We start from the raw sequence: 23,915 nt of genomic DNA, 5'->3' as shown, positions 1-23,915 counted from the left end.
TGGTATCTGTGTCTATGTATGCGTGTGTGTGTGTGTGTGTCTTAATTGAATTAAAGCAGCTGGTCTGAAGGCTTTGATGTATTAAAAGATGAGCTAGGTTTGAAATGTTAAGTAGGTAAACATTGGGGAAGTTTAGAATGCAAGGTGTAAAAGGACATTGGCATTTTTAAATAAACTAGACTAGCTTGAATTCAAAAGAGGGAGTGAAATATTATACCTAACCAGCAGAAGTTTAAAAAAAAGCGTTTATTTTTCCCAAAGATTACTGATAAAATTGGTACTATGATAGATTTTTATGATCAAGGAGGTAAAGTCCAAAGACATAGTAAAACAATGGGAATTTGTATTCAAAGGGGAAAATATGTATAAAGGCTGTGTGTAAAGGCAGGCATTTAAAGATCTAAAAAGTGTGAAAGGCCTTCAGCATCTACGCCTTAAGCTGCTGTCTACAAAGGACTGAAGTTAAGGGAACTCACTGTTATTGGATTGTTCAGGGTATCATGTTTCTTTGCCCGGGTCTTTTAAAATTTGTGTCTCTTACTATTGCCTTAACAGAGGTATAACTGGGAGTCAGATTAATTAGGGGATTTAGAGGTTATTATAGTAGTAAGTTGTAGACATATGCACAACCATTTCTCTTATTAATAAATGTTTAGTCTAGTTTTGTAACACCTATAAGGCTCTGGGGCCTTATTACTACTGAATTCAAAGCCTACATCTGAAAACATACAAATTGCAAAAAATAGTTGTGACAATTGTCTCAAGTTTCCCTTCTGGGATTTGAAAAACTCAGCATTTACCATCGGCTGTGCCATAACACTCATCAATCTCTGAATGAACACTCTTGCATCACAATATCCTCATCCTTGGAAGGTAAGGCAGCCTCTGGAGCATGTGGTCTTTCTGTTATGGGGTGATTAATGCAACAGCAAGCAGAGTTGAGATGGTGCAGCCTCTTCAAGCATCTCGCCAACATATAATTGCCTGCTGCAGCCTTCAAGAGGCAGGAGCAGCACAGCAATCTTCAGTGTACTTGTGGCAGCATGCCTGCAGTGTAGCAAGGTGCCACAAGGAGGAAAATGCTCAGTCAACGGTTCTTGCCTTGATGGCTGAAGTCTAATCTGAATCCGCATTGCGGTATTCCCACACAGGCAATTGTTCATGCAAGACAACGATTCAGGCTTCATCATCACCCTGAATATCCTGCATGAAACTGATCTTCAGGAAGCAGTCAACTGCAGCTCTCAGTAATGGATGTGAGCCTGCACTTCAGCTTAGATTTCCGTGGACTGTGCATGCTTCAGCTACAGCAGTATGGTCTGCTCTCTGTCAAGCACTCATGTCCATGGCTCCGCTTGGAATCTCTCAAGTTACCATACAGCCGAACCCTGGCACCTGTGACTCCAAAAATGCTGACACTCCATCTAGGCTTTAAATACTCTAATATCTGATAATAAAAAGCACACATCATATGTATTGGAGCTTTGTCTGATCCCATTTGAGCCTTCACATTTTCATTCCACTGGACTGACATGGCCTTCATTGTAAGAGGATTTGAGGACAGGAGCAAGGATGTCATATTGCAGCTGAACAGGGCCTTGATGAGACCACACCTGGAACAGAGTGTGCAGTTTTGGTCTCCTTACCTAAGAAAGGATATACTTGCCATAGAGTGAGTGCAACGATGGTCCACCAGGCTGATTCCTGGTAGGATTGTCGTATGAGGAGAGACTGGGTCAACTAGGCCCATATTCACTGGAGTTTAGAAGAATGAGAAGGGATTTCATTGAAATGTATAAAATTCTGACAGGCTGGACAGACTGGATGCAGGGATGGTGTTTCCTCTGGCTGGGGAGTCTAGGACAAGGGGTCACAGTCACAAGATACTGGCCATTTATGACTGCTCCACTGCTGGCCAAGAATGGAGAGGTGTTCATCATGGGCAGAGACACAGTCAGTGCCCACTGGAAGGAGCACCTGGAAGGTCTTCTAAACAGAGACTCTTGTCTTCAACCCTCCATCTACCATCATCTCAGACAACCCCAATCCGGCACGGGGTAGAAAAGGCCATTCAACAGCTAAAGAGCAACAAGGCCTCAGGAGTAGATGGAATCTCCGCCGATGCAATAAAGCATGGCAGAGAGACACTATTGTCGCAAATACATGGCCTCATCTCCCTTATTTGGAAGGAGGAGAGCATGCCAGGAGATCTCAGAGATTTGTAATCATGACCATTGTCAAGAAAGTGACAAGTCTGACAGCAGTAGCTACAGAGGAATCTCCCTGCTGTTGGCCATCACAAGGTATCACAAGAATCCTCAATCGCCTTCTCCCCATGACTCCCAGAGTCGCAGTGTGGATTCCGCCCACAAAGGGACGCAACATACATGAGCTTCACCACACGACAACTGCAAGAAAAATGCAGGGAACTGCATCAACCCTTGTACACGGCCTTCCTTGACCTCTCAAAAGCCTACAAAACAAACGGGAACCTGCCAACAACCTCCACCACCTGCAGGTCAGATCCAAGGTTGTCCCATCGTTGTCCCATCCTCCATCACTGAACTACAGTACACAGACGATGCTTGTGTCTGCACACACTCAGAGGCCGAGCTCCAAGCCATCGTCAACACCTTCACCAAGGCATACAAGAGCATGGGCCTTACAATAAACATCCGTAAGACAAACCTGCACCCCACCCTCCCCCCCACCAATTATTAAAATCCACAACAAGGCCTTGGACAACGTGGACCACTTTCCATACCTTGGAAGCCTACTGTCAACAAGGGCAACAATAGACAACATGGTTCAACAACGCCTTCAATGTGCCAGCACAGCCTTTGGCTGCCTGAGGAAGAGAGTGTTTGAAGACCAGCATCTCAAACTTGGCATCAAGCTCATGGTCTACAGAGCAGTGGTGATACCCGCCCTCTTATATGGCTCAGAGACATATACAGCAGGCACCTCAAAACTCTGGAGAAGTCCACTAGTGCTGCCTCCGCAAGATCCTGCAAACCTGTTGGCAGGATAGGCACACCAATGTCAGTGTACTTGCTCAGGCCACCATCCCCAGCATCGAAGCAATGACCACGCTCGATCAGCTCCGCTGGGCAAGCCACATTGACACTGACATGTGACTCCCGAAACAAGTGCTCTGCTCAGAGCTTCAACACAGCAAGTGAGTTCCAGGAGGGCAGAGGAAACACTTCAAGGACACCCTCAAAGGCTCCTTGAAAAAATGCAACATCCCCACCAACATCTGGGAATCCCTAGCACAAGACCACCCAAAGTAGAGGGAAAGCATCCAGGAAGGAGCTGAATACCTCGATTCTCGTCGCCAAGGGCTAGCTGAAGCCAAGTGTCGACAGCAAAAGGAGCGCATGGCAACCCAGGCACCCCACCCACCCATTCCCCCTACCAATGTCTGCCCCGCCTGTGACAGAGACTGTAGGTTGCGCATTGGACTCTTCAGTCACATGAGAACTCGTTTTTAGTTTGGAAGCAAGTCATCTTCAATGCCTAAGACGGATGCCATTTAAGACTGAGATGAAGAGAAGGAAGTAGTAAGCCAGTGGAATTCTCCACCACAGAAGGCTGTGGAGGCCAAGTCACTGCATATATTTAAGAAGGAAATAGATAGATTTCTAGACTCTAAAGGCGACAACAGGTATGGGGAGAGAGGAGAAGTATGGCGTTAAGATAGAGGATCAGCCATGATCATACTGAATGGTGGAGCAGGCTCAAATGGCCAAATGACCTACTCTTGCTCCTATTTTCTGTGTTTCTGTGTCTACAAGGAAACCAGTCACACCAATGCCATTGTAACTAGCACAAAACGATGTCAACTGACCATTTGACAGCTGGCACATGGTTAATGTCATGAGATGCTAGCCAGACCTTCTGGCCCAGTGCAGCATCCTCTAATCTCAAAGTACCGCACCTGGGGTGTTTACACACACCTCCTATTTTGCATAGTTTTAAGCAGCTAGTATGATTTATGTTGTCAGCGAGGTCCATAGCTCTACACTATAGAGGTGTGGACTAATAGTGGGGTGATCTTTAGATGTTCAGGAGATAACGCTGCATGCTGCCCGGAGCACATAAGAGCCCCAAGTTTTGGTTCATAAGTAAAGCACACTCAAGGCTGATGGCAATTACATGGAGGCCAATGAAAGATGCACTGACTGAGATTCAGTGCCATGTACAATGACATTCAATCATCCAAGATCCACACTGAGCACCCTTAAATGGAGAAGCATCAGGAGACTAAAGCAACCTCCAACTTCTAAACTCATGAAGCAACATTATATTAACCTCTGAAGCAGGTCTCAGAGATACCTTGCTCATCCACCGAGCCAGAGGCTTTACTCATGTTGATACTGTGCAGTGAATGGTCAGGCACTGTAATGAGACGTTTCGAGACACCTGTGGCAGACAATCTGGGAGGAGCGGGGTGGGTGGGGTGGGATGGGGGGCTTGCACCTGTGACACTTGACTGACCACGGAGCATATCATCAGATACAAGAGGCAGACACTAGATGAAGAGACTGAAACAAATTGTACTTACGTTTGTGCTATTTACATACTGATTGCAAACACCCGTGCTACCTTCGTGTTCTTAGTATTTCTTAATACTTCTAACCCTACCGCTACGTCCTGGTGCATCGCCGACATCCACAGGAGAGGTGGCGGCTGGCTGCTGACTACAACATCATGTTGTCTGAGATATCCTTGGGGGGCATCCTCCGGAGGAGCAAGGCCTAGAGGGCCCAGCTTGCTTTGGTTCTCCTGCTGTGGGGCAGGTGCACCCTATTCAGCCTGTAGAGCTGGAGCTGATGGGGTCATAGGTAGGGGGGATTGGAAGTGGCTGGACACTCTTGGAGTCACCTGGGTGGATGATCCTGGGGTGTCCAGCTGAGGTTCCTCCTCCCTGTGGATACCCAACAGCCCCAGCCTGGCTCTTGAAGAGAAGGGCACCTGGAGTGAGGTTGAGGTGCCCCATTCCCTTCTTGCCTAGCAACTGATGGATCCCACCTATGCTTAAAGGAACAGAGTACTGGCCTGGCACAGATCAGGTGCAAAGTCCTTGGCCAAGGTCTCAATGGAGGTCGCCATCTTGCCAGTGTTGACCTTGGTGCGCTGGCAAGTCTGCGCAACTACATCAGACTGAACACGGAAGGACTCCTCCATTGTCTGTTGTAATCTGATGATGGCATCTAACAACCCTCCTGATATTCCCATGACTGTCTTTGTAGCTCCAAAATCTCTGTTAGGGCTGAATCCAGAAGCTCATCATTGGACTCGGACTCAGCAGGAGTCTGGCCTTCAGCAGTCGTCCATGTGCCATTGACTTTAGATGTCCCTGCCTCTTCTGCTGTGGACCCGATTCTGTGCTATGCTCACCAGATTGTGATCCCAAGCCTGCTCTAGAACTAGGTGTCACCGAGGTGTATTTCTTTGATCTGGTGGAGGGTGCAGGTGAATGCTGTGATGGATCCACATACAGTGGGTCCTCAGGATCCTTATCTGAGGTGTTCTGGGGCTAGGGCTGATGGCCGGGCTACCGGTGGCCCTCTTCCTTTTGCTGCTGGTGCCTGTTAAAGAGAGAAGATATAATTAGTGAGTGGCTACATAGTCATCAACATAGCAAAGCATTCACAGTTTCAGGTGAGCTGGTAATGGGTCCTTAATGGCTTTGGAGATGCCGATTTCACCCTCAGTGCATGCACAGTCCCTTTGGTCCTCACCGGCCAACTCTCCCGCCTGCTCTTCATATTGAGTGAGGGGTCTGAGCTCAGGCATCCCCCCTCCGGTCTGGCATCTTTTCCTAGTGTTGTGGGTGATCTGGTCCCGGATAAAGACATATAGACAGACTGTGTGCAGGCCGGATGGCAAAGCTGATGATAAGCCTTGTGTGTGTGTTGAGTTGGCCTGTGTAAGAGGTGAGGATGCAATTTGTACAGGATGTGAGAAGGGATGAAGATGTCAAAGTCTGAGAGAGATTCAGTGGTGATGATCCTTGTTGTGGTAGTGTGAGGTCCCTGTGGACTGTAACCCTGTAAATGACTGATGGGCTTGTGAGAGAGAGAGTTGAGAGTGAGAAGAAGGTTGACATACCCTGGTGTAGCAAATTAGATCATTCATCCTCTTCCTGCAATGGATGGGTTTCTTCTCCTGGGGCGTTTTGGTGCTGAGCGCCCTGGTAACCTACTCCCAAGCCGTGGTGGACCTCCGGCTTCCATCACGGGGGTAAAAGATCTCCTGTTGGTCCTTGACTGCCTGGAGAAATGCCGCCAGCGCATTGTCACCAAACTCGGGTGCACAGTGCTTCTCTCTTCTCGAGGTCATTCCGGTGCTTGCCAGGACAAGTCCTGGGCTGCAGAGAGTGAAGAATGTGTGCACGGGTGCCATTTAAATATGGTGCCTGGAAATATGAGCTGATGAAGTAATGGCAGAGTGGATGAATCCCTGCCCACGAGGTACAGCATACTGCATGTTTATGCATACATAACGAGCTAAAAAGCAGACGATTCAGCACGGCAACCTTTCGCCTTTCTCATCCGCCACCACACTTAGTCTCCAGAGCAGAAAATTCTGCCCAGAGCCTCTGGCGTTCTCTTGGCTCTCTGGACAGCCAAGGCCTGGAGAGCCCCAGCCTGCATTGGCTCTCCTCCTGTGGGGCAGATGCACCCTCCTTGGCCAGTGGAGATGGATCTGATGGGTACCTAGGGAGAGGGGACTGGAAGTGGTTGGACACTCTTGGAGTCACCTGGTTGGATGACACTGGGGTATCCAGTTGATGTTCCTCCTCTCTGTGGATACCCTACAGCCCCTGCCTGGCTTGTTGAAGAGAAGGGGCACCTGGAGTGAGGTCGAGGTGCCCCATCCCCTCTCGCCTAGCAACTGATGGATCCCACCGATGCTTAGAGGAATAGTGCAGGCCTGGCACAGATCAGGCGCAAAGTCCTGGACCAAGGTCTCAATGGCAGTCACCATCCTGCCAGTGTTGACCTTGGTGCTCTGGCATGTCGATACGACATCAGACTGACAGTGGAAAGATTCCTCCTGATAGCATTGAGGATGACAGTCTCCCTGTCTTATTCCCAACCTCAACTCTGAGCTCATCCTCATCCTGCTATTTGGCATGATAAGCAAGCTGCAGTTGCTGTGAACTCCTGCTTTCCACCCAACCTACTTCCCTACTCTAAGTCTTCCCCCTTGTGATTTTCTGCTTTTAGACACACAAGAACTACCATATGTCCAGCCAAGTAGCCCAAAGAGGAGGAGAGAGAACAATACCACAGTACTGCAGAAGTACTGTCCTTGATCAGACTCTTGTGGTCACCAGCTCAGATACACCACTTCTTGTAGCTTAAATGCTGCATGCACATCAAGTTACTGGGTGAAGAAGTAGTTCTGAAGAAGAGTCATAGGGACTCAAAACATTAACTCTGTTTCTCTCTCCTGCTGAATTTTTCCAGCGTTTTCTGTTTTTAATTAAGTTACTGGATGCTTTGGCTGGCCTACCAAACTGCTTTCTGGAACTGTCAATGAACATGGAGGACACCTGCGGTCTGTCCGCAAGACTGACCCAAACCTCCCTGTCGCTTGCCATTTTAACACTCCACCCTGCTCTCATGCCCACATGTCTGTCCTTGGCTTGCTGCATTGTTCCAGTGAAGCCCAACGCAAACTGGAGGAACAGCACCTCATCTTCCGACCAGGCACTTTACAGCCTTCCGGACTGAATACTGAATTCAACAATTTTAGATCTTGACCTCCCTTCTCCATCCCCACCCCCTTTCCGTTTCTTCCCCCTTCCTTTTGTTTTATCCAATAATTTATATAGATTTTTCTTTTCCCACCTATTTCCATTATTTTTTAAATCTTTTATGCTCCCCCACCCCCACTAGAGCTATACCTTGAGTGCCCTACCATCCATACTTAATTAGCACATTTGTTTAGATAATATCACCAACTTCAACACCTCTGAGTTCTTTTATCTGTGACATCTTTTGATTATCTGCTCCTATCACTGCTTACTTGTCCCTACAACGACACCACCCCCTCCACTTCTCTTCCCCCCACCCAACCACCACCCCCCCCCGCCACCTTAAACCAGCTTATATTTCACCCTTCTCCTTGGATTCACCCAGTTCTGCTGAAGGGTCATGAGGACTTGAAACGTCAACTCTTTTCTTCTCCGCCGATGCTGCCAAACCTGCTGAGTTTTTCCAGGTAATTCTGTTTTTGTTATGGAGGAGCCTGGTTCTAAGTTAGTAAGTGACATCACGCAGAGCTTCCCCTCTTTGCAGACATTATTCCACATCCCTGACATCCAGCAGGTCCAGAGGCATTGCATCTGCAGCCGCCATATATGTTGCATCAATTGTGTGGAAAGGTCTCCTACTCCTCTGCCATCCCTGTGAGGATGCTGCAACACTCTTTGCCAATATAAGTACTCACCACAATATGCCCCGAAACACTCCAGAGTACGTCCAGACATTTTGCAATAGTACAAGTTCCTCAAAATCAGTTTTCTTGCAAGTTGGATGCCTGGTCCTTTAAATGACTCTGCTGGAAGACCCATTTTGCAATTCAATACATGATCTTTGTAGAGTAGCACGTGTATTCATTCAATGAACTTGTGTGGTCCAACTTAAGAGGTTTGACATCATGTCAGCTGCTAGGGCTGTGTGGCATGAGAAGAGCACCAAATCAGTTGGTTCTGGCTCAAACAGGGGGTTCCTGCACAGGTAGCCCTCTCAAGAGGGCACGCCACACAGGCCATGCCAAAAACAGATGGTGGCACAATGCGCATCCCCAGGTGCACGGCCTATATGGTGCAGCCTTCTATGAGGCTATGGAAATCACATTTGCACCCCACGTGTGTAATTATAAACAAAATATTTTTGCTTTGTAATAGCTAAATGTTCACTTTTAATAGAAATGAGTCAGATTTGTACAATTTTATTAACCATACCTGAGAATGTGTTTTAAAGTATAGCTGTTTCTCAGCTTCCAGCTGGGACTGAGTATGTTGCAATTGTTTTTTCAGTTGATCTATTTCTTCTTGGATTTTGTCAGATTGATTCCTCTTCTGCTTTTCTATTAACATAACAATTACATAAATTAAGCCACAAAGAATTTAAGATTTTTGAATATGTACTGAATCTTAATATCTGAAGAATATCTGAAAAAAACTGAAAGCATCAGAAAACAACAAGAGCAATAGATATAAAAATAGATAGATAAAAAGAATATGTTCAGTAGAAAAGGACAAAGTACAATTAAATTGGTTATAAACAATTCTATCAAATGTGGAAGCTAAATATTATTTTCTTTGCAATCCCACGAATACATCTTTGAAAATGTAATAATGTTTTCAATATATTTAAAAGTTTTGTGGTCAAAGAATATATTCTTATATCAATCATACCATGTTTAAAAACATAAGAATAAAAGAAATAAAAGCAGGAATAGGTCATACAGCAATGTGAACATACTCTTCATTCAATAAGATTATGGCCGATCTTTGACCTCAACTCTACTTTCCCATCTGATCCTCATATCCCTCAGTTCCCTAGGTGTTCAAAAATCAATCTCAGCCTTGAATATACTTAACAACCGAACACTGGGGTAGAAAATTCCAAAGATTAACCACTCTTAGTCTTAAATGATCAATGCCTCATCTTGAACTTACAGTTATATTCTCAAATCAGGAGAAATAACTTCTCAACATCTACTCTCTCAAGCCCCCTCAGAATCCGATATGTTTGAATGAGATCTCCTCTCATTCTTCTAAACTACAGAGAGTATAGTTAGAAATATCAAGTTTCTAAGATTGTTAATGCTAGAGTTAAAAAAAATGGTGCTAGAGAAATTAATGGAGTTAAAAGCTGAAAAATCCCCAGGGCCTAATAATTTACATCCCAGAGTACTAATCAAAGTGGCCCTAGAAATATTGGAGGCATTAGTGGTCATCTTCCAAAATTCTATAGACTCTGGAGCAGTTCCGACAGATTGGAGGGTGGCAAATGTAGCACCACTATTTAAAAAAGGAGGGAGAGAAAAAATAGAGTATTACAGACCAGTTAGCCTAACACCAGTATTGGGGAAAATACTAAAGTCTATTATAAAAAACATGGTAACAGGACACTTAGAAAGCATTAAAGGGATTAGACAAAGTTAGTATAGATTTATGAAAGGGAAATCATGCTTAACTAACCTATTGGAGTTTTTTTGAGGACTAGAATAGATAAGGGAGAACCAGTGGATGTGGTGTATTTGGATTTCAAGAAGGCTTTTGATAAGGTCCCACATAAGATGCTAGTGGGCAAAATTAAAGCTCATGGGATTGCGGGTAATATACTGGCATGGGTTGAGAATTGGTTGACAGACCGGAAGCAGCGAGTGGGAACAAATGGGTCTTTTTCTGGGTGGCAGGTGGTGACTACTGGTGCACCGCAAGGATCAGTGCTTAGGCCCCAGCTATTCACTATATTTTGCTGATGGCACAAAACTGGGCGGGGTTGTGAGGAGGATGCAAGGAGGCTTCAGGGCAATTTAGACAAGTTATGTGTGTGGGCAAACACATGGCAGATGCAGTATAATGTGGATAAATGTGAAGTTTAATGCTTCGGTGTGAAAAACAGAAAGGCACAGTAATATTTAAATGGTGATATATTGGGAAATGTGGATGCATAAAGGGTTCTGGGTGTCCTTATACACCAGTCAATGAAAGTAAACAGGCAGGTGCAGCAAGCAATTGGAAGGCAAATGGTATGTTGCCTTCATTCTGAGAGGAGTTGAGTTCAGAAGTAGGGATGTCTGCAGTTATACAAGACTTTGGTGAGACCACACCTGGAGTACTGCATGCAGTTTTGGTCTCCCTACGCAAGAAAGGATATACTTGCCATAGAGGGAGTGCAGCGAAGGTTCACTAGGCTTATACTGGGGATGGCTGTTGTATGAGGAAAGATTGGTTCGACTGGGCCTGTATTCACTAGAGTTTAGAAGAATGAAAGGGGATCTAATTGAAACGTATAAATTTCTAACAGGGCTAGGCAGACTAGATGTAAGGAGGGTGTTTCCCCTGGTTGGGGAATCTAGAACCAAGGGCCACAGTCTCAGGGTATGGGGCAGGCCATTTTGGACTGAGATGAGGAAAACTTTCTTCACTCAGAGGGTGGTCAACCTGTGGAATTCTCAACCGAAGACTGTGGAGGCCAGGTCACTGATTATATTCAAGAAAGAAACTGATAATTTTTTGTACATTAGGGGCATCAAAGGGTATGGAAAGCGGGAATATGGCGTAGATATAGAGGATCAGCCATGATCAAACTGAATTGCGGAGCAGGCTTGAAGGGCCGAATGGCCTACTCCTGCTTATAATTTCTATATTTCAATGTTATGTGTTGGGACTGCGTCTTTAATTTAGACTAAGATGGAGGAATGAAAAGGGTCCTGTGACCTGCTCTGAATTCTGCTGACAAGAAGCCTGAGTGGCTTGGTTATTAAAGGTTAAAGGGGGGTGGATGGTGTGGTCAGGTTGCTTTACAGGGAAAATGGTGCAAGATATTCACACCTACAAAAAATGACCAGAGCAGCTGTGTTGTCTGTAGGTAGTTTGTTAGGGACAATTTTCGTGGAACTGCGGAGACTCCACAAAGCTTCCAAAACGTGAGTGGGACCCAGATAGGAGGGCCTGCTCTCAGTTCCAACAGACTCTACATTTGCCGGTAAGGGGAAAGACCAAATTTTAGCTGTTGCAAATGCCTTAAACTGCAACATAGGAGTCACAAATTTATGGAGTACACCTAAAGGCTCTAGAAGGCTGGTTAAGAGACATGGTATTGTTATTTAAATCGCCAGCCCTTTAAATTTTAAACAAACAGGCTGCTGGTGTCAGTGAGAGGTAAAAGAAAACTCTGTTCTAGCAGTTACAACAGCTGTTTGTTGACAATGACCTAAGGGCTATCATGAATGTTTGGCTGATTTCCAAAAGCTACAATTATATCAGTAGGGGGTGGTTTAAGTTCAAAGTTTGATTGATAGCTCAAAGAGGCTATTAAAGGATTACCTATCCTCCTATTTTTGATGTGGGGTTATCAATAGACGTTTGTTTTTATAAGAGATTAACCACTTGGGGAGATGCAAAAAGATTTAATGGGCTTTCATGAATGGGAGCTTTCTGTAAATCATTGTGAAAGCTGAATTACATTTTTAGAACTTTATTTTATTTAATCTCAACATGGCTCCTGAGGTCTGCCCATGGTATAAAGTGGGTGAGTTGGCAAGAGAGGTGTAAAGGTGGGGGGGTTGCTATTGGTCGGCCCAGTTGTCACGGGGGCTATAAGGGACCGTGGTGGTGGGTAGGCTGGCATACATTGGCACTGAGATGGCATGGGCTCTATAAAGGGCTATGAGAGTGTGTGAGGAATATGAAGTAGCACTGAGTTGGCATGGGAGCTATAAAGTGCCATGGGATTGTGGGGGGCATGAGTTGGCAATGGGCTGGTTTGGGGTTATGGAGAGTGGATGGGGTGAAGGGTGAAGGCCAGATATTAGGCCCATGTATTTGACATTGCAACTGGGACAAATTCCCAGAAAACCAAGGTGGGTCCAGCCAGCCTGTACATTCAGTTGCCCTTGGCCACCTGTCAGAAGAGATATTAATGTGTATAATGTTTTTAATTTTTCTTTTTTAAATAGAGGTTTAGTTTGTGTGTGTGTTAATTGAATTAAAGCCAGCTAGCCTGGGTGCTTTGATGTATAGTTGTTTTAAGATGTAAATAATAAGGTAAAGGGTGCATTTGCATTTTGTTGAATAGAGCATTCCAAGAATGGGGATGAAATCTTGCACCTAGCTAGGAGACACCAAACAATGTTTATATTACCAATAAAATTGGTGCTATGAAGGGGATTCAAAGGGCCTGGTGATACAATCAAAATTTACATTCAAAGGGGAAGGCTGGGTATAATAGAAAGAAGTTTGTGTGTGCAGGTCAAAGGCATGTAATATCTAAGCAGCTGTAAGCCTACAACTGTCTGCAAAGTAACCAAATTGAAAGGAATCTTATTTTGAATTTGTAAGGTGTAAAATACTTTGCCTGGTGTCTAAGTCTGTTGGTTAAAGTGGCTTTAGTGGAGATTAATTTGGGAATTTGTTAAAAGTTATAATAGTAGTAATTTGTAGCCATGTGTATGTATTTAATTTGTTGTAACTTAATAAATGCTTCACTTAGTTTGATATAAAAACCAATCAAGAACTGGTGGTCTTATTCCTGAATTTAGAGCTGCAACTCAAAACATACCAAATGAAAATATAGGTTATGACAGTTGTTTAAAATTTCCCTCTGGGGTTTTAAATAACTCAGCCTTTACAAACTGCCGTGTCATAACAATTGGGGCTCATCCAGGATAGTATTTATGACTCCTTGATTGGTTTGGAAATGGTGAATCTTAAGATTATGAGTATGAGCAACACTTTAAATTTGGAGTTGGTGAGGTTTTTTTTTAAGAAGTGGTGAGACTGCAAGATGGCTTTGGTAATTGCTCAGACTTATCTGGGATAGAATATATAACTCTGATTGGGTTGGGAAAAATAGCCAAGAGTAAGTTAACAGAATTGGCAGATAAGTTAAAATTGGTGTTACCTGCGAGGCCAGGAAATCAGATATAATTAGAAGTATAGCACATCATCTGTAGTTGGAAGTGAAACCTGACAATAGTGAGTCACAAAGCTGGAGGTAGTCAGACTTCAGTTACAAATGAAGATGCTTGAATTTGAACAAGCAAAGGGACTGACAAAACTTGAATTAGAAGCAAAGGACAGGCTTTTAAAAGGGAACAGGTAGGAAGGCAGGAGAGGGAAAGAAAACAGGAAATGGAATTAGAAATTATGAAGATGGAGAAGGAGGAAAGAGAAAAAGAGAGAGAGGGAATTCCAACTGAAATGTTGGCAGTTAAAAAAAGAGACACAAGTAGGTGAGGAAGGATTTATCTCTAGAGCAAAACCCAGTGGGGAGATGTTTAAATTTGTACAAGCTCTTCCAAAGTTGATGAAAAAGCTATTGAAGTGTTCGTTATTTCATTTGAGAAGCTGGCTAAACAGATGAAAAGGCCACAGGAAACCTGGACTTTATTATTACAGTCTAAGTTGCTGGGTAGAGTGCATGAGGTATATGCTTCGCTATCAGTAGAAATGTCGGTGAATTATGATGTGGTGAAAAAGGCTATTTGAATGTATATGAGTTGGTTCCTGAAGCATGTAGGCAGAAATTTAGGAATATGAGAAAACAGTCAGGGCAAATTTATATTGAGTTTGAAAAAAGTAAAATTAAGTAATTTTGACCGGTGGATACAGGAGTTAAAAATAGATACAACCAATGCAGCTCTTCGGGAAGTAATTCTTTTGGAAGAATTTAAGGATTCAATCCCTTCAGTGGTGAGAACTCATGTGGAGGAACAGAGGGTTGATTCTATAAGACAAGCAGCAGAGATAGCTGATGATTATGAGTTAGTTCATAGAGCTAAGCCTTTTTTTGTCACCCTTTCAAATTGGAAAAAGATAAAAAGTGGGAAGGTGAAAGGAAGGTAGGTAGTCAGGGAAGAGAAAGAGTAGCTGGAAGTTCCCAGGGAGTTTTTTCTCAGAATAAAAAGGAAGGTGCTGAAGATAGAGGGCGACATTTGAAAATTCAGGTGTTTTCATTGTAAGAAAGCGGGGCACATGAAGTCAGTGTATTGGAGGTTGCAGGAAACAATCTGTTGGATTGTTGAGGTCTGAAAAGCTCTGGAAATAAGAGTACTGTGGGTTTCGAGTTTCAGACACAGGAGAAACTAGTGGTTTGTGTACAGGAGAAACAGGAAGAATCAATGATAGGTAAATCTGTGGGAATATGTTCAGAGTTTATTTAAGGGAATTTTGAGAAGCAGGTTGCAGAAATGTTTAAAGATTTTGTGTATGAAAGGAAAGTCTTTCCATGTGTACAGGGTGGAGTAGGTAAAGGTGTTAAAACTTCAAGAGGCACAGGGGCTAGTCAATCCTTAATGCTGTGGGATAGTGATATTTGTTGTTCAAAGGGAGTATTGCAAGAGCAATAAGCCGAGTTCATGAAGATGCTAAATCTATTCCATTGTGGAAGGTAAATTTAAAGAGCAAATGGAGGATGGGTGAAGTTACAATTGGAGTGGTGGAAAAACTGCAGGGGTTCAATTTATTCTGGGTAATGATATAACTGGATTGCAAATGTGGGTGATACCTATGGTAGGTGAGCAGCCTGCAGAAGCAACATCCTGGATTGTTTCCTGATTGCGTTGTAAGGAGATCAATGGCTCATAGGGAAGAACAAGAAAAACAAGAAGGGCAGGCAGTTCAAAGGCAAGAAGACGGTGTCGAAATCCAATTAGCTGGCACTGTGTTTGATAGCATTGTTCAGGAGGAATGAATATAGGACAATTCAGCTAAAGTGTTTAAGTCAAGGAGGTTGTGGGGTTACAGAAAAATGATTTACAATTAAAACATCAAAAAGCTTATTCAGAGACAGAAGCAAAATGCATTCCAGTATGTTATTATCTTCAGGGAAATATATTAATGAGAAAGTGGCGGCCAGATCACATCTCAGCAAATGAAAGCTGGAGGGAGGTGCATCAGATTGTTATCCCATTAGGGTATGGAAATTCTGAGGATTGCTCATGAAATTCCAATGGGGGGACATTTAGGAATAGGGGAAACACAGGAAAAGATACAGAGGTACTTTTTCAGCCAGAATTGCATAGAAGCGTAGTCAAATTCTGTAGAACCTGTCATACATGTCAAGTAACAAGAAAACCACAAGCAGTGATTAAGCCCAATACCAGCATTTGAAGAACCTTTTACCAGGGTCATGATTGATTGTGTAGGATCCTTCCCCAAGATTTAAAGTGGATATCAGTATTTACTGACAATAATAGATGTGTCTACCAGATTTGCTGAAGCAGTAACTTTAAGAAATATTATAACTGAGAGGATTGTGGAGGAGCTAACTAAATGTTTTAAAAGATATGGTTTACCTAAGGAAATACAATCAGATCAGGGGTGAAATTTCATGTCACAGCTGTTTCAGGAAGTAATGAACAGTTTGGGGATAAAACAGTTTAAGTCAACAGCTTATCATTTGGAGTCACAAGGAGCTTTGGAAAGATGGCATCAAACTTAAAAACCATGATCAGGATTATCCACATGATTGGGATATAGGAGTTCAATTTTTGTTATTTGCTATTAGAGATGTTTCTAATGCACTTATTGGTTTTAGCCCTTTTGAACAAGTTTATGGTGATGAGGTAAGGTAATGAAATTGATTCATGAGAAATTGATTCATGAGAAATTGGTATGTAAAAATTCAGAAACTATTCTTCTGGATTATGTATCAAATTTAAGGAAAAGATTGAACAGAGCACGTGAGCTGGTTAGGTAACATTTAAAGACATCACAGCAAGTGATGAAAGTGAAGGCATATAAGAAAGCTAAAACTTACAGTTTTGTTTCTGGAGAGAAAGTACTAGTTTTGTTACCAGTACTAGGACATTCATTAACTGCAAGATTTAGTGGGCCTTACAGGATTGAAAAGAAATTGAGTGAAGTAAATTATTTAATAAATACTCAAGTTAGAAGAAAGAAGCAGAGGGAGTGTCATGTAAAAATGCTTAAAAACTACCTTGACAGGAAAGAGGAACAATAAAAGGTTTTAGTGATGGTGGATAATGAGAAAGAGCTAGAAGTGCAGGACTCTGAAATTGATTTTCCTCTCTTCAAATTGGATAATGAGAGGGTGCTTGAAAATTTAAATGAAATATTGAGTTTCCTTCCAAATAAGTGTCAAAGTGATTTGGAAAAGCTATTACAGTCACACAAACCTATTTGCGGAAATAAGCTGGGGAAGACAGATTTAGCTATACATGATGTCCCTGTACAAATTTTATCTTCCACAAGGCAACATCCTTATAGATTAAATCCAGCAAAGTTATCACAAGCACAAAAAGAAACTGATGTTTTGCTTCAAAATGATGTCATTGAGTCTAGCTGCAGTAACTGGAATTGTACTGGTACTGAAACCAGATGGAACACAAAGACTGTGTGTGGACTATCAAAAAGTGAATGCGGTGACAAAAGCGGATTCTTATCCTATACCATGTTTGGAAGATTGCATTGAGAAAGTGGGATAATCGAAGTTTATCACAAAGATTGACTTGCCAAAAGAATATTGGCAGGTATCCTTGTCGGAGAGAGAAAGAAGATATCAGCTTTTGTAACACCAAGGAGACTATATCAGTTTAAAGTTATGCCATTTGGTATGAAGAATGCATATGCAACATTTCAAAGGCTGACAAACAAAGTAAATAAGGGTCTAAGCAATTGTGCTGTTTATATTGATGATCTAATTGCTTTCAGTCAAATGAGAGAGGAGCATTTACAACATCTGGAAGGATAATTTACTTGACTACAAGAAGCTAACTTGGTGATAAACTTGGCTAAAAGTGAATTTGCAAAAGCGCAAGTTATGTATCTAAGCCATTCCACTGGATATGGTAAGGTGGCTCTGAGAGATGTGAAAGTCAAGGCTATCGTCGATTTCCCAATGCCTACAACAAAACGAGAAGTTTTGAGATTTCTAGGCATGAGTGGGTTTTACCGGAAATTTGTACCAAATTTTAGCCAAGTGATTGCTCCATTGATTGAACTATTAAAAAGGAACAAGAAGTTTCAATGGACACTGGAGTGTCAGAAGTCATTCAATAATTTGAAAACTGTATTAACTACAACACCAGTTTTGGCAATACCCAATTATGCCAAGCAATTCAAGTTGGCTGTTGATGCAAGCGATATAGGCATTGAGGCTGTACTGTTACAAGAAGATGACATAGGAATTGAAAAACCGAAACGGTATTTTTCACGGAAGCTGAATGTCTAACAAAGAAGATATTCAATGATCGAAAAAGAGACCTTGGGTTTTGTGTTAGCATTGCAGCATTTTAAAATTTATGTTCAGATGGATCTATTATTACTATCATTTAATCTACAGATTATACATGTTTCTGATAGAGAGAATCTGTTAGCTGATGCGTTATCAAGAGTTTGAAGCTTAATGGAAAATTGGCCATTTTTTAAAAAACCTGAATGCTGAACTGATATAATGTGAGCATCTGGAAATGTAGTAGCATAATAATTATAGGAGATAGTGTGAGATGGGTTATTAAAAAATGAAGCCGTCTTTTAGAATTATGACAGTTCATTTTTTGATAGGAAGGGGGATGTCAGGAAGAGATATTAATGTAAATAATGTTATTGGAAATTATTTGTTTTAAATAGAGGTTTAGTCTGTGTATGTTCATTGGATTAGAGCCAGCTAGTGTGGGTGCTTTGATGTTTGCACTTTGTTGAAAAGAGCATTTAAGAGTGGGAGTGAAATCTTGCACCTAGCTTGGAGACACCAAACAATGTTTATATTACCAATAAAATTGGTACTGTGAAGGAGGCCTGGTGATGTAATCAAAATTTACATTCAAAGGGGAAGGCTGGGTATAACAGAAAGGAGTCTACGTGTGCAGGTCAGAGGCATGTAATATCTAAGCAGCTGTAAGGAACCAAATTGAAAGGAATCTTATTATGAATTTGTAAGGTGTAAAATACTTTGCCTGGTGTCTAAGTCTGTTGGTTAAAGTAGCTTTAGTGGAGATTAATTTGGGAATTTGTTAAAAGTTATGATAGTAGTAATTTGTAGCCATGTGTATGTGTTTAATTTGTTGTATCTTAATAAATGTTTCATTTAATTTGATATAAAAACCACTCGAGAACCGGTGGTCTTATTCCTAAATTTAGAGTTGCAACTCAAAACATACCAATTGAAAATATAGGTTATGACAGTTGTTTAACGTTTCTCTCAGCCTTTACAAACTGCTAATCCACCTCTGATCTGCCACAGGGGTGGTGGAATCGACTCCATCCCACCCCTAGACCCACCCACCCCCAGAGTAAAAATCAGATCTGGCTACCGAGGCGGTTCTGCTGATTCAAGAAATTTCCCGACCTAAGCTACCTGCTTTGGTAGCAAAAATCCGGCCCCTACTCTCCACTTCCCTCACAGGTATTAGGAATATCAGGTTTTATAAATGGTTATATTTTAAACTATTTAATCCCAAGATAGAATGTAGTTGGGGGTCTAGAGAATAGCTACTTAGCTTTCTACCCAGGGACAAGGCCTATTGTGATTCACGCTGTCCTGGAGATGGGCTTTGAGATGGGAACAGTCCATGTGAAGCCACTGTAGGATCAGATTATAGGTATTCCTAAATATCACTTGAATCTCACAGACAGGGTCAGTCTGCAAGTAAAACATAGAGACAGAGAGAGTGATCAGACAGATGAAGATAGTAAGTCTATTGTTCATCACATATGATGCGGATAGGAGCTCATGCTTGGATTGAAGAGATGGATTCATGAGAGTTCAAAGAAAGCTGGAAAATTAGCCTAGCTTTGGCAAAAGGAGAAATCTCCAATTCATCCTTTACCATGAAAGTCAGTTTGGGGACTAGAAGTTATCGAGCTGGAAAGGAAAAAGGAGCTGAAAGTAGCTTTGGATCGGTTCCTAGAGAATGAAGTATCCACTTAAGAGAGAGGTGTGACCACATATGACCATGGCAGGGGGATTTTTGGTTGTTGTAAAAGTTAAATAGGGTATCTTTTCTGTAGCTTCGAGTATCAATTGCCTACTGAAATAGTGATCAGTCATGTTGATTTTGGTTTGTTTGTTACAGAACAGTCTTAAAACTTGAAATCTTCTGTGATCCTTTCAGTCATTAACTGGTTCAAATTTACTTTTAAAAGTTATTGTTCTCTATGGACGGAAACAATAGGCCATTCAACCTCTTATCATAGCACAATGCTCTTATCCCAAGTATCAATCCAGCGAACATTTACTGCACAACCTCCAAGGCAAGTACAGTATATATTTCCTGAGGTAAGGAGCCCAAAACTGTCCACAGTTTATCAGATGCATTAAGTACTGCACTATGAATCCGTGCCATTGGTACTATTTACAATCACTTGTATACTAATTATTAAACCATATGAAGTAAATATTTTAGTTTCTAATGTAGTTATAAAATAGATTGAAAAATCTACGAACAACAGAAATAAAAGGATCACATTTGTACAAAGTGATTACAATAGAATCAAAGGTTGACTGCAAGAGGTTGAAACTATGAAGCACCTTAACAAAATCCACTTTAACCAATGAGTCACTGAGAACTCAATCTACCAATGGAGGCCATCATAAACATAAATTTTATTACTTGTTTTGAATTTGATTGAAAGTGGTGTATAAATGTGTCTATCCAAATCTCTATCTTAGACACTTAGCAGACAGTTCAAACTTTTAGGAGTGCATTTTTCAGTGCGCTGTATTCTCCAACTAAAAAGTCGATAGAGAGCCCACCAGCCATTTTATGCTGGAAACAGCATTAATTGCCTATGGACAAGAATTCTACCCCCATCTGGGGAGGAGGCCCTGCTTTAGAGAGCTGCCAGCCAATATGATCAGCTGACAGCTTTGTAGTCCCCGTAGCACTACGTTGGAGCTGTGGTCACTGCTGGGAATACAGGCAGTCACCAAACAATAGGACTTCAAATTAAGTCCGGAGTATTGGCAGGGCCTGGCTGGCAGACCCCAGCAAGAAGGGTGGGGGGCTGGGTTTGAGAGGCTGGGGAGGAGGAGGGGAAGGGTTCAAAAATGGGAGGTTGTATAACCTAGGAAGGGTGCCTCCAATGGGCACAGTGGATCCCCAGGGGAGGTTCCTCACCCCTCTTGCCCCACACCAGCGCTCGCAATAAAAGATGCTGGGCTACCCACCTGGTGTGGGCCTCCCCCTGCCAATGGGTAAAATCGCAGCAGAGGCAGAATGAGGCACTTAAGTGGCCATTCATTGGCTACTTAAGGACCTCAATAGTCCCAGTGGCAGAGAGGCTGCCTGAAGCCTCCCCCCACCACCATAAAATGGGAGACAGGTCAGAGCAGGCAGAAAGGTGATGCACTGCATTTTACAAGCACCCCTCCCACCACCCCCCCTCCCCTGCCTTCAAGCACACTGGCAGTGGAGAGGGTGGGGGTGCATTTTACGAGCCCCATAAACTCTAGCCTTGAGTGTGATGCTAACCTCTGGACATATGCTTCTGATATGGACATATGAAATTTGAAGATGGAAAATTAGTTAAACTGGATTATATTACTGAAGATAATCATTACTCACCAACATTAGTATGGTTTGGGTGCCGACGCTGAATGTGACTTTGCATAAAAAAACTGTTCATAAAACTTTTGTCACAATATTGGCACTGGAAATAAAAGAAAAGATAAATTTACATCCAATAACAAAGAGGTCAAAATGAAGTGAATTATCAGCTATAAAATTTGCAAAGAATTTTGTGAGTATATCCTCAGACTTAGTGCAGTAAGTAGTTTTCTTATTGCTTCCTGGGATAGATGGATAAATAAATAAGTGTTTTTCTTATCCATTGTAGGTAGATTAATAAATTAGTATCCCTCTCATAACTACACCTCTGCATGTAACATGGAGATCAGCACTGCCTTTACAGTCAATCTATTTATAGTACAAATTCTTTATGGTGAGGACAAAGAAAAATAAAAACTTATCAAAGAAATGTAAATTAACAACCAAATATCTCTGGAATAACTCATGTTGTTGTGCCACTAAATGGGCCTGCTTAAATAAATCCATTTAAATAAGGCACTCTTATTATGAAACACCTTACAAATTTGATTAATGGCACAATCTGCCTAGAATTTCTGCTGCTTATGTTAAACTGTTTTCTTGATTGTGAGAATTCACCAAGCAAGTCAAACATAAACACAGAAAAGCTGCAGCCAATATGAGAATGCATTTTAAAATATAAAGATTAAATAATGGAAAGCTATAAATTGCAAGTTTTAACTGTCGCACTTATGAGGCTGCGGAATTCGCCTGCAGTTAGTGGTGGCTAATCAACATTCAAGATAAGATTGCAAAGGTAGATGAAGGAAAATTGGATAAACTGATACGGGAACAGGGTGGAAAATGGAGTTTGTAAAATCCTTACGCAGACTGAATTTGTTGGAATATGTAGATGAATAAGCTAGGGCTGTAAGGGTAAATAGGTAGTATTTGACATTTAAGCTAGGAAAGGATTAACCTGACAGCAACCTAAGGATGAATACTAGATGCATATGAAGGCAGAAGCAGGAGAGCATTAGTTGTACCTAGCCAAGGTTAAACCCCTTGTTCGGAATATGGCAAATACATGAAGTAAGGTCTGGATTAATCCTGGGAGACAGGATTGTGACACCTCTCAGGAACTAGAAAGACAGAGCTGTGCTGATAAGGGAGGCCCAGTGACCAAAACCAAATGATGCAAAAGCCATACTAAGCAATTTGAGCACTGTGTACTTGGTACCTATAGGCTTTTGATTCTAAATTAGTAATTGGTTACTGGATTTAACAGGTTCAGATACACAGTAAAGATTAAAATAGTTGATTGTGTTTGTGTGAGATGCCTGGCCTCCACATATGTCAGATCAATTCTGAACTCCAAAGGAATAAAGACCTTCACTCGAAAAAAAGTGTGTGTATATTTTGACACATTCATCCCAGCATCTGAAGAGGGTAATAGAGGCATCAGGGTTAACTGGCATGTTTCGACGTTATAATTTCTATGCATTTTTGTGTATGCATTTGGGGACTGTAAGTTGCTGAGTCTCATCGGATATGGGTTCTGGGAAACAAAGACCCAGATTCTCTCGCTCACACATGCAAACACAGATTTGCAGATACCACTCTCTTTCACACACATGCTCTCTCTCTCTGTCTCTCTCGCACACACACTCTCTCTCACTTTCGCGCACACACTTTCTCTCTCACATATACACACACTAACACAGACAAACACACATACACTAACACAGGCACATACACACACAAACTCATTCTCTCTCACGCACTCACACATACATACTGTCTCTCATTGACACACACAAAAACATACTCTCTCTCTCTCACACACAATCTCTCGCCCTCTCTCTCTCACACACACAGTTATGACCGATGCAGTTGGTAAAGCGGAGTTAGGGAAACTTTAAACAACTGTCATAACCTATCATTTTAAGTGTTATGTGACTCTAAATTCAGGAATGGGACCATCAGTTCTCGAAGTTTCACATTAAACTAAATGAAACATTTTATTAATTTACACAGGTTAAAAACACATGGCTACAAACTACTGCTATCATGACTTATAATAAATTCCCAAACTAATCTCTGTTAAAGCAACAGCAAATCATAGACTTAACCAAAACACCAGGCAAAGCATTTTCACCTTATGAATTCAAAATGAGGTTTTTTTCACTTTGGTTGCTGTGGAGACAATTGGAAGCTTATATCTGCCTTTTGATCTCATATTGCCTCTTCTCTGCACACCCAAAAACTGCTGAAGTTATACCTACCAGCACTGATTGAATTCAAATTCTCATTGTCTCAACAGCCTCTTTGAACTTCACATTTTAACAATGAAACCCCTTACATAGTACCAATGTTATTAGTAATATAAACATATTGCTTGGTAGCTGCTAGATAGGCGTCAGTTTTTACTCTACTTCTTGAATGCTCTATTTAAAAAATGCAAATGCATCCTCTCTCTTTTACATATCAAAACTAGTACACATCAAAGCACCCAGACTAGCTGACTTTAATCCAATCAATACACAACTACAGACTAAAACTCTATTTTAAAAGAAAAATATTTCCAAAATATTATGTACATTAATAGCTTCATGACAACACACACTGTCTCTCATACACACATAGGTACAAACACACATTCACCCCAC

General features: G+C 42.0%; 1 protein-coding gene across 1 annotated transcript in view; it reads right to left on the bottom strand.

Moving 5' to 3' along the window:
• The window catches only part of LOC121283925 (zinc finger protein DZIP1-like), a 168,940-nt gene that overhangs the window by 130,672 nt on the left and 14,353 nt on the right, over positions 1-23,915 (bottom strand). Inside the window, exons 2-3 of the mRNA XM_041198727.1 lie at positions 21,286-21,370; positions 8,984-9,108 (exon numbers count right to left, since the gene is read on the bottom strand). Coding sequence (XP_041054661.1) covers positions 8,984-9,108; positions 21,286-21,370 — 210 coding nt within the window. The remainder of the gene's footprint in view (positions 1-8,983; positions 9,109-21,285; positions 21,371-23,915) is intronic.

Source organism: Carcharodon carcharias, chromosome 11 (assembly GCF_017639515.1).
Source record: "Carcharodon carcharias isolate sCarCar2 chromosome 11, sCarCar2.pri, whole genome shotgun sequence".
NCBI classification, from domain to species: Eukaryota; Metazoa; Chordata; class Chondrichthyes; order Lamniformes; family Lamnidae; genus Carcharodon; species Carcharodon carcharias.
This window is presented reverse-complemented; position numbering and strand designations above follow the sequence as displayed.